Source organism: Ursus arctos, unplaced genomic scaffold, assembly GCF_023065955.2.
Source record: "Ursus arctos isolate Adak ecotype North America unplaced genomic scaffold, UrsArc2.0 scaffold_7, whole genome shotgun sequence".
Lineage (NCBI taxonomy): Eukaryota > Metazoa > Chordata > Mammalia > Carnivora > Ursidae > Ursus > Ursus arctos.
The window spans coordinates 8,741,733-8,755,534 of NW_026623089.1; the positions used below are offsets into that span (position 1 = coordinate 8,741,733).

Here is a 13,802-nt window from a genome sequence, read left to right on the forward strand (position 1 = left end):
GTACTTCTCAGGTTTCCTATAGAGCCTTGAGGATCTGGGATACAGACTGAGTGTGTGGTAGCTCAGAAAATAGTCACAAGTGGTTCATGTTTTGTGTCTCCAGCTCTCATTTGAGGTCAATGCCAAAGCTGCCACCCAAAGCCAACAAAGCCAAGGCAAGATGTGTTCCCTTTGAAACGGGTAAGAAGAGCTTGTTTTGAGTAACTGACAACGAGTAAACGAACAAATGATATGTTAGATTCAACTAACCAGTTATTAGGATTAAAAAAAAAAAAAAGAGCAGTGGCTTCCCAACACTTAGTTTATTTTTCATAAGACTCTTAGTAAGATCGGAAAAGAAATTCTCATACCACCCGAGGGGCAGAAACAAAAAGATCCATCTACTAGCATCTGAACTTTGAAGAGTCAATTAAACAGTCTTTACATTGGCAATTTGGTATATAGAGAGACTCTGTTCTTTAGAACGCGTACAGTGTGAGACAATGATCAGGTTCTCGGTAGTGAAGACTTAGAAAACACAACATCTCCAGCCGACAGAGAGAGTGAGTGCCTTACAAGTTTAATAATCAGAGAAGGTTTATGTAGCAACAAACCTCAGAGAGAACCTCCTTAGTGTTTCTTTTACCTGTGGCTCTGCGGACAACTTCTGATTTGTCAAACTTATTACTTCGCTGCAGGGAAATAGGCTTTGCTTTCTATTAACAGGTTTGTGTGGAAAGTGGAGAAATCACACAAGGGTCTTACTCTGACCGGTCCCTCTGTGGATTTCCAGTGGCCCCACCACTTGGAAATGCTCAGTCTGCTCTTCTAGGGACCCCACAGGACCCACATCCCTCTTACTCCGTTCTACACAGCCCTGGGAGCAGCGGGATGAGTGGTCCCCCACTTTGCACACCGCGACCTCACACTTCAGGTAGACCACGTCATAGTTGCTGAGAAAGTTGAAGGCGTTGAACTTGAACTGGGCCGTGTTCTTCTGGTAGGAGTGCAGGTTGACATAGGTATCGTCTCTGATGCACCTGAGAGAAGAAAAACCCCCCAGCCCCAAGGATTCACTTGAAGTATAATGGGAATCCACTCTGACTCGAATACCCAGACCAATGAATTCCAAACACAGTTCTTCCCACTACCCACTCTTTCTTTTATAAAGAAACTTAAAACACTACCATGAGTAGAAAAACCACTGTTCTTGAGCAGAAATAGAAGGTAACAGTAAAATAAACATAATAAAAAATGAACAAGGTAATTAAATTCTAGCTATTTTGCCCAACGAGGAGATTAAAGGTAGTGGTTGTAATATTTGAAGACGAAACTTAGATTATTTTAAAATATGTTTTGTTGGGGTGCCTGGGTGGCTCAGTCGGTTAAGCTTCTGCCTTTGGCTCAGGTGGGATCAAGCCCTGCATTAGGCTCTCTGCTCAGCGGGGAGCCTGCTTCTCCCTCTCCCTCTGCCTGCTGCTCTGCCTGCTTGTGCTCTCTCTCTCTCTGTGTCAAATAAATAAATAAAATCTTTAAAAAAAAGTGTTTCGTCAACCCTAGCACAACTATTGTAAAAGTTAAGGAAAGAAGTGTAAATGGTACATCAAGAGAGGAGATAAAATGGAATAATATAAAATGCTCCGTTAAAACCAGAGAAGGCAACAAAAGGAGAGCGGGGGTAGAAACAAGGAACAAATGCAACAAATAGAAAACAGTTACCAAGATGGTAGATTTCCATCCAACTATATCCATAATCACTTTAAAAAAATACATATTTATTTATTTATTTGAGAAAAAGAGGGAGAGAGAATGAGAGTGCGAGCTGGGGGGGAGAGGGGGGGAGAGAGAGAATCTTAAGCAGGCTCCATGGTCAGTGCGGAGCCCAACATGAGGCTCAGTCTTATGACCCTGAGATCATGACCTGAGCTGAATCAAGAGTTGGATGTTTAACACACTGAGCCACCCCATGCCCCTCAATAATCACTTTAAATGTGGGTGTTCTAAATATGCCAATTTAAAGATACAGACTGCCAGAGTAGATAAAATGAAAACAACAAGAAAACCTAAGCTTCAACTACTGTTGTCTGTAAGACACCCGCTTTAGATATAAAGACCTAGAAAAGGGATGGAGAAAGACTGACCATGCTAATACTAATCAAAGGAAAGCTGGAGTAGCTATATTAATTTGAGACAAAACAGAGTTCAGAGCCAGGACAATTATCAGGAATCAAGAGGGGTATTGCATAATAATAAAGGGATCAGTCCTCCAAAAAGACAATCCTTAATGTATATACATGTAACAACAGAGTGTCGAAATGAGTGAGACAAAAAGTAACGGAACTGCAAAGAGAAATCTACAAGCCCTCTGTGATGGCTGGAGACTCCAGCACCCCTCTGTCTGTAATTGACAGATCCAGCAGAAAATCGGGAAGGATACTGATGATCTGAAAAGCACCACTGATCAACTAGGCTAATGGGCATCTATAGACCACTCCATCCAACAACAGCAGAGTACAACCCTTCTCAAGCTCATGTGGAACAGTCACCAAGGCGGACACATTCTGGACCATAAACCACACCTCAGCAAATTTACAGAAAAGAAATCACACCAAACACATCCTCTGATCACAATGGAATTGAGCTGGAACTCAGTAACAGAAAGGTTGCTGCGAAACTCTTATTCGGAAATGAAACAACACACTTCAAAGTGACCCAGAGCCAAAAGAAAAAGTCCCAAGAGAAATTTAAAAAATATTTCAAACTGAGTGAAAATGAATACACAATTGACCAAAATCAAATCAATAAAATGCATGAATCGGAAAAGAAGAAAGACCTAAAATCAATAATCTACGTAAGGCTCCACCCAAGGACATGAGAGAAAAAGGAGCAATTTAAACCTAAAGCCAGCAGAAGAATAAAGTGTTGGTTGTTAGATTCTGGCCCCAAACTCTGCCTCCCTCCTTCATCTGTTTGTAAGAAGAATTGAAGGGGAGGAGCTGTCTCGTTCAGTTTAATGCCTCCTGTGTGCCCCTCCCATGCTATGGCTCACACCACGTCCGCCCCGTGCTGTGTCTTGCCCCTCCCCTGGCTTTCGGGAACAGGTACCATGACGATGCTTCTCACGTGGCTCTCACCACTTTAAAGCTGCCATCAGTAGGGGATGGTTTTTTTGTCCTTTGCATTGGTTGCCAATTGCCCATCCATAATCAGGGTTTTGCTCCTGTGAGGGGGCACGGAAGCTACAAAGGCAAGCAACATCCCAGAGTTCTCATTCGGTGAATCCTTTGTTTAACCAAAGGAGCCAGAATAAATCTCACCACCCTAAGCGTTTAGGCTGAGAAGGTAGGCCAGATGCCCCGAGAGCCTGCACCACGAATGGGAAGTGTAATAAAGTCATAAAACACAAAGGGAAGGGAGGCACGTGTAAGAAAGGGTGAGATAGGACAGCAGGGTTCCGGAGGACAAGGGCTCTGCCCAGCTCAGAAGCCACAGGTCCCCCAAAGGAATGCCATGTGAATATAACAGCCAGTCCTAGAGGGCTTTCCATTTTCCTTACCCTTGCCGGATCAAGTCATACTTGACAGTCGTAAAATCGTGGGGATCTGGAGAAGCCACACAGGTATCCACAAAGAGCCTCAGGCTGGGGCTGGGGCTATGGAGCGTGGCCTGAAGGAAGACTGCTTTCTTCTGCCTGGCGTAGTATGGCCCCATGTTCCTCACGTGCTGGGACGTGGGCAGCTCAAGGAAGGATATGGACACGTCATAGCCAACGCTCTCCCTGGGGACATCAGCCCCGGGAACGATTTCAGCTGCAGACGGGCCATCCACCCTGCAGGTGAACTTGAGCTGAGGCACCCTATGCCGCACGAAGACTCGGCCGGGGTGGCCCTGGATTCGGCCTCTGATGGAGTTGGAGTAGCTGAGCGAGCCGAGCCCTTCCTGGGAGAACGAGAGGGGAGTTGCCGGCCGGTGCTCCCCGGCACCTTCGCAAACCTTTCTGCATGGGCAGGGGCCTCTCCTTCAAACCCCTGCTTGATGCCAGCTCACCGAAGAGCTGGAAGCTGGAGGCCTCGGGCCCACCATCTGTGGTCCCTCGTGCCCTGATGGGGTGACATTATGTCCTGGCCGCTTGGAGTTCAGGGTGCATGCAAGGAACCCCGGTGTGTGAGCCTGGACCCCCTTCTTCCCTCCCCTGAGGGTCAAGCTGTGCTGCTGTGAGGGAGGACGGGAGCTCTACGCGAGCTCCTTGGAGCTCCGTCTGCCAGAGTCCTCCTCACATCCCATCCCGTCAGCCGGTGGTTCCCTCAGGCAAGCACAGCCCAGGGCCCACTGCTCTCCTCCCTTCCAGCTCCTCCCTTCTCCTGGTCCCAGACGGTGCTGGCTCCTTGTGAGCTGTGGGCCTAGCCCTGCTCCCCTTCAGTCTCAGTCTTGCTCCTTCTAATCCAGCACGACTTGAAAGGCTAAGGGGGTGCTGAAGGCCACCACGCAGAGCGCCGTTGTCTCTGGCAGCCTGGTCCCCAAGGCCCTGCGTGCCGTCCAGAGACTCGGCCTGACCCGCCACCCTGCTTCCAGGAAGCCTCTGCTTGTGTGACTCAGATCCTTGGCGTTCTGCCTGGGAAACTCCGAGGACAGCCCCGTCAGCTCAAACCAGGTCCGCCTTTTTAGGCCTTTCCTTTCCTACTCATACCACCTCTGCCCCCCCCCACCCCTTCCCAATCCCCATTATGAAATTTTAATACAACAAAGACACTCTTTATGTTCTGCATGAATACCTGTGCTTTATCCAGAAAAACAGTTTTTTTTTTTTTTTGCTCCTAAGAATCAATCTCTCCCTTGAAGCAGATCTCGCCCTGATGCACCGCTTAGAGGAAAAGCCCAGCTCCTTGACCACACGGCCCTGGCCCTTCCACGGGGTGCAGCACTTCCCGGTGCTGACGGCCTCCTGTCTCTCCCTCGAGTCCTCCAAGCTTGCTGCTGCGGGGCCTGGGTGCTAGCTGGCCCTGCACGGAGCCCTCCTCCCGCTCCGCTCCACCTAGCTCCGTCTCCTTCTTCAGGCCTCGGCTCCTCGGCCACCCTATTCCAAGTGGCATTCCTTCCACCCCACATCAGTTCCTGTTCCCTTCCTTGTTTTGCTGTCTTCTTAGCATCTGTAAAATGAGTCTTCTATGTGGGCTTGTTCAGTGCCTGTCTCCCTTTTCCCGAATGTGAGAGCTGTGGAGCAGGACCCCCATCAGTCTTGTTGGCCACTGTGTCCTCCCCACCTAGAAGCTTGCTCAGCCACTGACTGAAACCACACATTCTGTGGCAGTGTGTTCGCCGTGGGTGGCCCGGGACTGGCCGTCACCCTGAGGGGTTCCTGACCTGCTGTGTTCTCTGGCCCCCGTGCAGTGAGAGCTGGGCCAGCCAGGGCCACAGAGGACAGCGGCAGGGTCCTCCTCTCTGATGGCCTAGAAGCTTCCGGGGTGCCCGCCTCCCAGACACTGGGGGACTTCCTCCCTGGCCTCTGGGGCAGAAACCTCTGAGGTGAAAACTAGACGTTTCAGAGCAAAAAGGGTAAGAATGAGCGCGATCTGCATAAGCAAATAGACAAAATGTGAAGCAGGGAATCAAAGTGGCCACTGGGCATCAGGCAGACTGAATGAATTAAGCTCCACCAATGCCAAAGGTTTGCTGTTTTGGTGTGTGTGTCTAAACCCGGATACAAAAGAAGAGAGGAACAACCTGGAGATCTGGCTGGGGAACAGGTTACATTGTTAGATATACTGAGAAAAAGGATTTTGTAGTTGGACGCTCTGCCTGTGTCCCTGGTCTCACTTCAGTGACGCTGTTCTGTGAAATAAGCTGGTGGTTAAGGAACAGGAAGTAAACATATACACTTCATTATCCCCCCCTGTCCCGGACATATGCTTTCTAGATCGGGAAATACAGTGGGTTGCTGGTCAGATCACAGCAGCCAGATAGATCATCTGTCCTCCCCCATGCCCAGCACCGTGGCCTGCCCAGAAGAGGTGTGCCCTGAAGGTGAATAAAGAAGCATGTTGTGGAAAACGCTTGGCTTTGGAGCTAAGAGAACAGCATCCATCATCCATCCATCCATCCTTCTGTCCGTCCATCCGTCCGTTGGGTGTTTATCCATTCATCAGTCCGTCAGCACTCGCACTTATTACTGTGTATTCCAAATTCAGTATGTGTTCCAAATTCCCAAAAGGAAGGAAACTTTTGGACGCATTAGTGCATGCTCCAGGTCTCACTGAACTTAGAAACAGAATCATGGCTGTGCCTTTCCTCTGTCCCTACCGGGTTTTGAACAGGTGGTTAAAATTTCCAAATAGCTCCCCTTGGCCTCTGTCCACAGAAGGGTACCATGACCTTGGCGGCAGTGTCTCACCTGTCTGACGGTGCCACAGCGACCGTAGGGGATGTTGAAGATCAGGTAACGCCCGGTGACTTGGGGGCGGCAGAGCGCATCATTTAAGCGGATGTCCCAAGAGGAGTAGCCCAGCCTCCGGAGATAGCCTCGGTCAATGGTGACTTGGAAGAGGTGAGGCAAGCAGGAGAGCTGGGCTGCAGGAGGAGGAGCATGGGGAGAAACTCACAAAGACAATTTGGCACACTGGACTTGTAGGTCCGGGATGTGGGCGTGTGCTTACTTTATAGGGCATGGGCGGTGCCTTGGGTGGGGGCTGGCTTACCCTTGACTTGACTTTCACTGACTTTATGTCCCTCCTTTTCCAAAACTCACACCATATCGTGGGAGTCATACCCACGGCACATGTCCCACGGTCTGAGTCAGAGCCTTGTCTAAAGATTTAAAGGAGAGCCCACTTCCCATGTTGAGGACACTGAGGTTGAATGTACATCTATCTGAGGCTTTGTGTGAGAGGTAGTTTGGGAAAAGGAGAGCAGAAGCAAAGCGGGAAGGACCACAGGTGTTAAGGGGCTTCTTCCCCAACCTCCTAAAGCCCACAAGTAGGTGGAGAGGCCAGAGATCTCAGTGGAGACAGAGAAAAGCCTGTTCATTCTCCGCAGGACAACTGCTCTCTCTCCTCCCCCTTCCCGCAGCCTGGAGGGGAGGGCTTACCCTTGTCCTTGGGTACAGCAGAGGCAGCTGGACCTGGTGGGGGGAGACGGGTGGGAAGTGAGCATCAGCTGCAGACACACTGGAGGAGGAGGGCGTGGCTGGCAGTAGACAGGCCGTGCGGGACAATGGGCTCATTCGACTTAGCTATTACATCTGGAGTGCAATGGCTTGAAAATACTCCAGGGCAATGGGGAGGGAAAGAGGGCCCAGGGCCTCTGGATGGAGGCAGAGGGAGGGATTTCTACGTGTACGAAGTAGAGTTGAGAATACTGGTGTCATCAACACCAAGATGAGTTAGAGCAAGAGAATAGTCAATACAGGCTTTGCAGGTACCAAACACCGTCATCTGTAGGAATCTGGCTGATGTTCCTTCCCATGCTCATGGCCTGCTTGGATCTCAGCCTGGGACATAGGCAGTCCGTGGCTCTCAAATGCAGAGCAGCCCAGAAGCAATGAAGGACGGTAACCCAGGGCCAGGGCCCAGCCCAGGAAGCATGACTGGCCACATTCACTCAACGCCTTCAGAGACTCTTGGTCCCAGACCTCTGGTCCTTCCATTGCTGTACCCAGTGAAAAGAAAACTCCTTGGTGTATAATCCAAGAGTGAAAAATGAATTACTCTTTCCAGTGGGCCTGCTGACAGCAGGAGGAATGGCTGGAAATGTGAACAGACTCAATGAAAGTGAGGATCTGGAAGATAAGGATCCCAAGACCCCAGGCTGACTCTTATTCGTAAGGCTTTTTGCGGGATGGTTTGTCTCTGGTGGACTCTGATGGTCTATTTACGACCATTGATCCATTTCTCTGCAGAACAAGAGAACCTCCCACATAAAGATAAAAGCATTGGGAGTGAGTCCTTTGTTTACCTGTAGAAAACTAAGGTCGGAACAGACAAAGGAGCTCGGACTTGTTCACCAAATCTTAGAATTCTGTCACTTATTGAGATTTACCTGGGTAAATTTAGGACAAACGTAAGAAAGTACTACACACAGAAGAGGGTTGACCTTTGAGGGTCAGAATGCCACGATGGGCATCGGATGGTAATAAAAAGTACTCCAGGAAAGGGATAGGCCTAATCTTGGATGATAGGGACACTAAGGGAGCCCAAGATAGTGTAGGATTCTGACTTCTGAAGGCTGGGTCAGGGTGTCCACCTAGGACTGTGCCCTTGATGACCTTGTCAGAAATTGAAAAGGGTCTTTGTGGTCTGACTGATAGCCTCAAGTTCTATGTCCTTAATCATTGTACTATACTGTGGCTTCTTCCTTGGACCTCATAATCTCCGAGCCGTATTTCAGAACAAATACTGCCCTGAATTGGGAGTTCGACAAAACCGTTGAATGAAACCACAAGGTTTCATTGCCCTGAAACTATTCAGCACAGCAGCTGTGCGGCAGACACGCCCTTGCTGTCCTGGCAGCTGGCGCCTTGGCCTACGCGCTGTCCCTGGACCTTAAGAGCGCTGCAAGAGCAAGAGGCACGGACCCCGGGGACACACCTGCGCAGATCACACCCGCGTCCTCGCGGTGCCGGCAGTTGTGCCGCCCCCAGCCCGAGTGGCCGCAGCGGCCCAGCGCGTCCTCGGTGCCCGCGCAGCGCACGTCGTCCAGCAGGATGGGCCCCGAGCCCGGGCCGAAGCGGCCGCGCCCCGGGGCGGCTAGCGCGCGGCCGCAGCCCAGCAGGCGGCACACGACACGGGCGTCCCTGATGTCCCAGTGGTCGTCGCACACCGTGCCCCACACGCCCTGGTGGCAGACCTCAACCCGGCCCTCGCAGCGGCTGCGCCCGTCGACCAGGCGCAGGGACCGGTCTGTGGGAGGACAGAGAGGGAGTCAGGAGACAGCAGTGACAGGCGCGACAGCCGCCCTCCCCTGCCCGGCATGTCCGGTGGTGCGTCATTTGCCATGGAAGAAATGACACCGCAGTGAGATCCACAGCGCCTGGTGGTGCCGCCCTCCCTCTCTGTCTCTCTATCTCCTTTTCTCCTCCCCTCCCCCCATGGCGCACCCTGTCTCATAAAAAGTCAAACCTGCCTTAGATGAAGCCCTCAAGGAGCATCAGATAGTGTCAGCCTAGTTGCCCAGACACCTGAGAATTTAATTGTTAAACAAAAATACTAAAAACCAAAAGAAAGCAAAATGGCAAAAAAAACCCTCCAATCTTTAGAGAATTGTTGAGGCCCTGGGTTGACTTAGCAAACAAATCCATCCTATAACATTTCTTTTACTCTTGATGAATAAAAGCCAACATTTGAACTGTAGAAGTGTCTTCTGTGACGTAGGCATTCCACTTCCAGGTGTTGACTCAGGACAAATGAAAACAGATGTGCACTGAAAGATTCCTACATCGCAGAATTCTCTGCTGGAGACAAAAACTGGGGAGTACCCACGTGTCTACCCGCAGGAGAGGGGATAAATCGCAGAATACCCACCCAACGAAATATTAGTAAGCAATAAAAAGGGAAAAAGAACCAATATAAGGAACCATCTGGACAAATCTCAAAAACAATTTGTTAAGCCAAGAAGTGAGACACAAAGGAGCACATATGATTTGATTCCATTTATACGAGATTCTAGAAAAACAAATCTAATCTACAGGGACAGAGAGCAGACCAGTGGTTGCCTGGGGGATTTACTGCAAAGGGACAGGAAGGAACTTTTCAGGGTCATGGGAATGCTCCGTATCTTGATTGTGGTGATGGTCTCGCAGTTGGATACTTTAGGAAAATCTCATAGATGTGTGCAATTCATTGTATATAATTATACTTCAAAATAGGATTTTAAAAAGTCAAAATTATTTTAAAAATCTCTATTATGTTGGAGGGCCACACCCGTGGATGTGTGTAAAATGATATGTCTTCATATAAAGTGGTGGCAGGTGGCTGTTTTCCAACTTCCTGCTTTCTTTTGCCCATAGAAGATGTTTGGTGAACCCTCATTAATACCACTGGCTGTGGTTTCTCTGTGGCTACAGTGTCCTGGTTTAGGACAGTTGTTTGCTCCTCATCTAATTTGTGGCTGTGATATTGGAGCAAGAAAACCATGCTTGTCTGAACTATGAATAAGGCAAATATCTTTTCGGTGAGGTCCCAGGAGGTGAATTTGGGGCTTCCGACCCACAAAGGGTTGTGTGTCTGTGTGTGTGTATGTACACATCTTTGTGCACATATCTACTTCTTAGCTCATAAAAGTTTTCTGTAAAGAGTAGCAACTTTGAAAAGAAAAAAACCCGCCCCTAACAGTAGTAATAATGATTTGATAATTTAAGGGCTTAGAACAAACACAAATTACCAGGTAAAGGGGTCGTGTCTCCGCCAATGGAAATTGTAACTGTAAAAAAGAAAAACTGAGCTTAAAAAAATGCATATCCTCCAAGCCACATATTTATATTCGGACCTGAAAAAGAACCGCACATTTTCTCGAGGTTTAGACACTAATCATTTTGTTTGTTTCTACATAGATTTAGGTGCAGAAATACTGCCCCCTAAGTTTTATTTTCTTATCAAAATGTAACAAGTGGTGTGTCCTATTTGTTCTCCAAAAAGAAAATAATTTGATAAATGGTCGGAAAAGAAGCCTTATAAATATACAGAATTTTTACAGGAAGAATATTGACGTATTAGATTTTGTAAGAAAAATGTTTATTGGGGTGACCTATGTGAGTCAGGTCATTAGAAACATATTTAAAAACTCTAAAGAATAAAATAATTTGACCAGGACAATTAAATAAAGAAAACCAATCAGATTTCTCTGAAACATTTTTAGATAAGAGAAAGATCATATCTGAGAGGTGAAATATACAGAGGGAAGCAAGGTAGGAAAAGTCATAGTGGATTTTATGATAGAACATGGCTGTATAAATTACTATACAAGTAAGGGTTAATCTAGCAACAGCATATGATCTTTACCAGGTGATGATGTCACTTTTGTTGAAATCAGATTTATGGCTGCCAAAAAAGAGAGCGAGAGAGAGAAATTTTTTCCAGTGAAAAGAAAGCATGAACATTGGATGTCACTGAAATTTCACACCGTACACTACAAGTTTATGAAAATAAGCCTGATCCGTAGAATAGAATCCACCCTGCTTATTTATCTTGTGGACTTACACATCCAGGAGTAAAATGGCGCATAAGAAGTTGGCATTTTGCAAGATAGGTGAACAATTCCCATTCTGAGCATCCATGATGTGTCCTATAATTTACATCGCGAATCTCTACAACAGCCATTCCAGGGAAGTATTATCAGTATTTTAGAGATGAGGAAGTTGAGACTCAGAGAGCTTGTAAACATTCCCGGGACATCTTCAGTTCTGACCTGGGAGGCCCCAAAGCATATACCCTTTCTACAGGGCTCTGCCTTTCAGGAGCATAAAATGTGGGCGTTGCATTCATTCTGCATGCTGTGAGGGGAAGAGGGATAAGAGGGAAGGAAGGTAATGGTCTAATAATGGCCACCACATGTGCCCTCACACTCCGCGAGCCAGGAAGTGATTTTGCGGTCATGCTTTCTGAAAGGAAGTAGAGTGTGTGAGGGCCGCCTAATCGGCATGGCAATCAGCCCAGCTACCCTCAACCAGGTATGCAAACAAAAGCTCACCTCAGGTGATGTCAAGAGCCAGTGAGAATGACAAGAGAAGGAATCTGCCAAAAATAGGGTCGTGGTGGGGGAAGGGAAAGAAGGAAGCAAGGGAGGGAGGGATGCAAGGAGGCAGGGAGGAAAACAATCCCTAAATATAAGTGAGAGGAAAGTTCTAAACTTGGTTTCACTGCCTTTTACACCATTGTGTCTTCCAAGTAACCAGGACTTGAAAGGAAAGAAATAAAAGATAAGAAAGCAGTAGGTCTCGCTACTGAAGAGCTCAGTATCAGCTCCATTGGATGGAGTCCCACAGGCTCATCAGCAAAGCCTGGGAGCAGAGAGGACGTTGCATGGGAGCTGGGGGACCCAGCTTGCCTCGTTCTGTGACTGCTGTGGACTGAATTATGCCCCCTCAAAGCTCACATGTCAAAGCCCTAACCCCCAGTGTGGCTGTATTTGGAGATGGGGCCTCTGATGAAGTAATCATGGTAAAGTGAGGTCATAAGGGAGGGTGATCTGATGGGATTAGTGTCCTTATAAGAAGACACACCACAGTGCTCTCCCCCTCCCTCGTTCTCTCTTTCTCTCTCTCTCCCTCAGAGAGCTCACACTGAGGAAAGGTCCTGTGAGCACACAGTGAGAAGCTGGCCATCTTCAACGTGAGGGAAGACCCTCACCAGACACCCACCCTGCGGGCACCTTGATCCTGGACTTCTAGTCTCCAGAACTGTGGGAAATAAATTTCTGTTGTTGAAGCCACAGGTCTGTGGGATTTAGTTATGGCTGCCTGAGCTAAGACAGTGGCAAGTTTTCTTCTTCTCTGGGCTGCATTTTCCTCTAAAACAAGGGTAGTGGTTCAGCATTTTACTCCTCCATGTGGCCCATGACCAGCAACATGGGCATCACCTGGGAGGCTGTGAGAAATACAGAATCCAGTCTCCACCTGGAGCCATGAAATCTGAAACTGCATTTTAACAGGGTCTCCAGGCCGTTCGCTTGTACGTTAACATTCGAAAATCGCTGCCATGGGTCATCTCTAAGGTATCGTCCAGGGTTGACGCTTAATGTTATTTTATCCTACTCATCCTTTCCCCACATCTGCCTTCACTGTGTTCAGAATCATAACCACTGTTGGTTCCAGTGTCCTGGAACCAACCAGACCTTCCTCTCCTCTCTCCTGACCTCTCCTGGGGAAATAGGAAGTATTTTCTCTGAGTGTGTCTGCTCCTGCTGGACTCACAACGGGGCTACCGCAAAGAGCAGAGAGTGTACCTGGTGAAGAGGCCTCTTCTCCTGGAGTGGGAGTTGTATCTGCAAACAAAAAAGAATCAAGCTCAAATATCAGTGAGAAGACAATGGAAAGTTTTGGTTTGAACAACAGTGTGGTAGAAGATGGAATTGCAAATGAGTAGAACCAACACTATCACAATCCAGTTCTTTTGCATTTGGGTGTGCGGGATGGGTCAAAGCATCAGCTGTAACATAACACTGACTACCAAGCGAGTGGAGGTTTGGAACCCCTGCCCTTGCCTCCCATGGGCACATCTGATTAAGACCAGGGCAACAAGCAGAAGGTGTTTCCTAGTGGAGGGACCATTCCTGTGACTATGAATGTATGAAGAGAACATGAAGCTTCATATCTGTGAAAAGGATGCTGGGACTTCTGTTTACATCAGGGCTTATGCCACAGACAAAATATTCAGTACCAATGTTCATTTGTCCAACAGAAAGAGGGAGAGTTGCTCATATTTAACCTAAGAAATGGGACAGGCAGAAAACATTACCAGAGGGCGTGTCCACTTCTGCTGAACTTGAAGATATATCTGTATAGGAACAAAGAAATAGGACACTTAAAAATGGGAGAAAGGACATTTCAGTGTGTCTTTTCATTCAGTCTACTTTGTGGTCAACATGGTCATTACGTGGGCTCATTTTCTAAATAGAACATGGCAAGTGAGAAGCTGGTCTCACTGATTCAAACCACACAACAAGAGGGCCTTTACCAGAGGGAGAGGTCACTTCTGCTGAGGTTGAAGAGGTATCTGTAGAAAAAGAGAAGAAAAGACCTAAAAACCAGCCAAGAGGACTCCCGGGGCATCTGTCCTCACTGAGGCTGTGTTGGGAATAAGCTTTCCATGGAACAGCCTAGTCTGATGAATGGAGCT

At 48.1% G+C, this 13,802-nt stretch overlaps 1 protein-coding gene across 1 annotated transcript in view; it reads right to left on the bottom strand.

Annotated features, from left to right (window-relative positions):
• Window positions 1-368: 368 nt before the first annotated feature.
• Window positions 369-13,802, bottom strand: part of LOC113251638 (deleted in malignant brain tumors 1 protein) — a 108,117-nt gene continuing 94,683 nt past the window's right edge. The window contains 5 exon segments of the mRNA XM_048218764.2: window positions 369-1,019; window positions 3,536-3,918; window positions 6,368-6,543; window positions 7,061-7,093; window positions 8,559-8,870. Of these exon segments, the coding sequence (XP_048074721.1) occupies window positions 728-1,019; window positions 3,536-3,918; window positions 6,368-6,543; window positions 7,061-7,093; window positions 8,559-8,870 (1,196 nt within the window). The 3' untranslated portion in view covers window positions 369-727.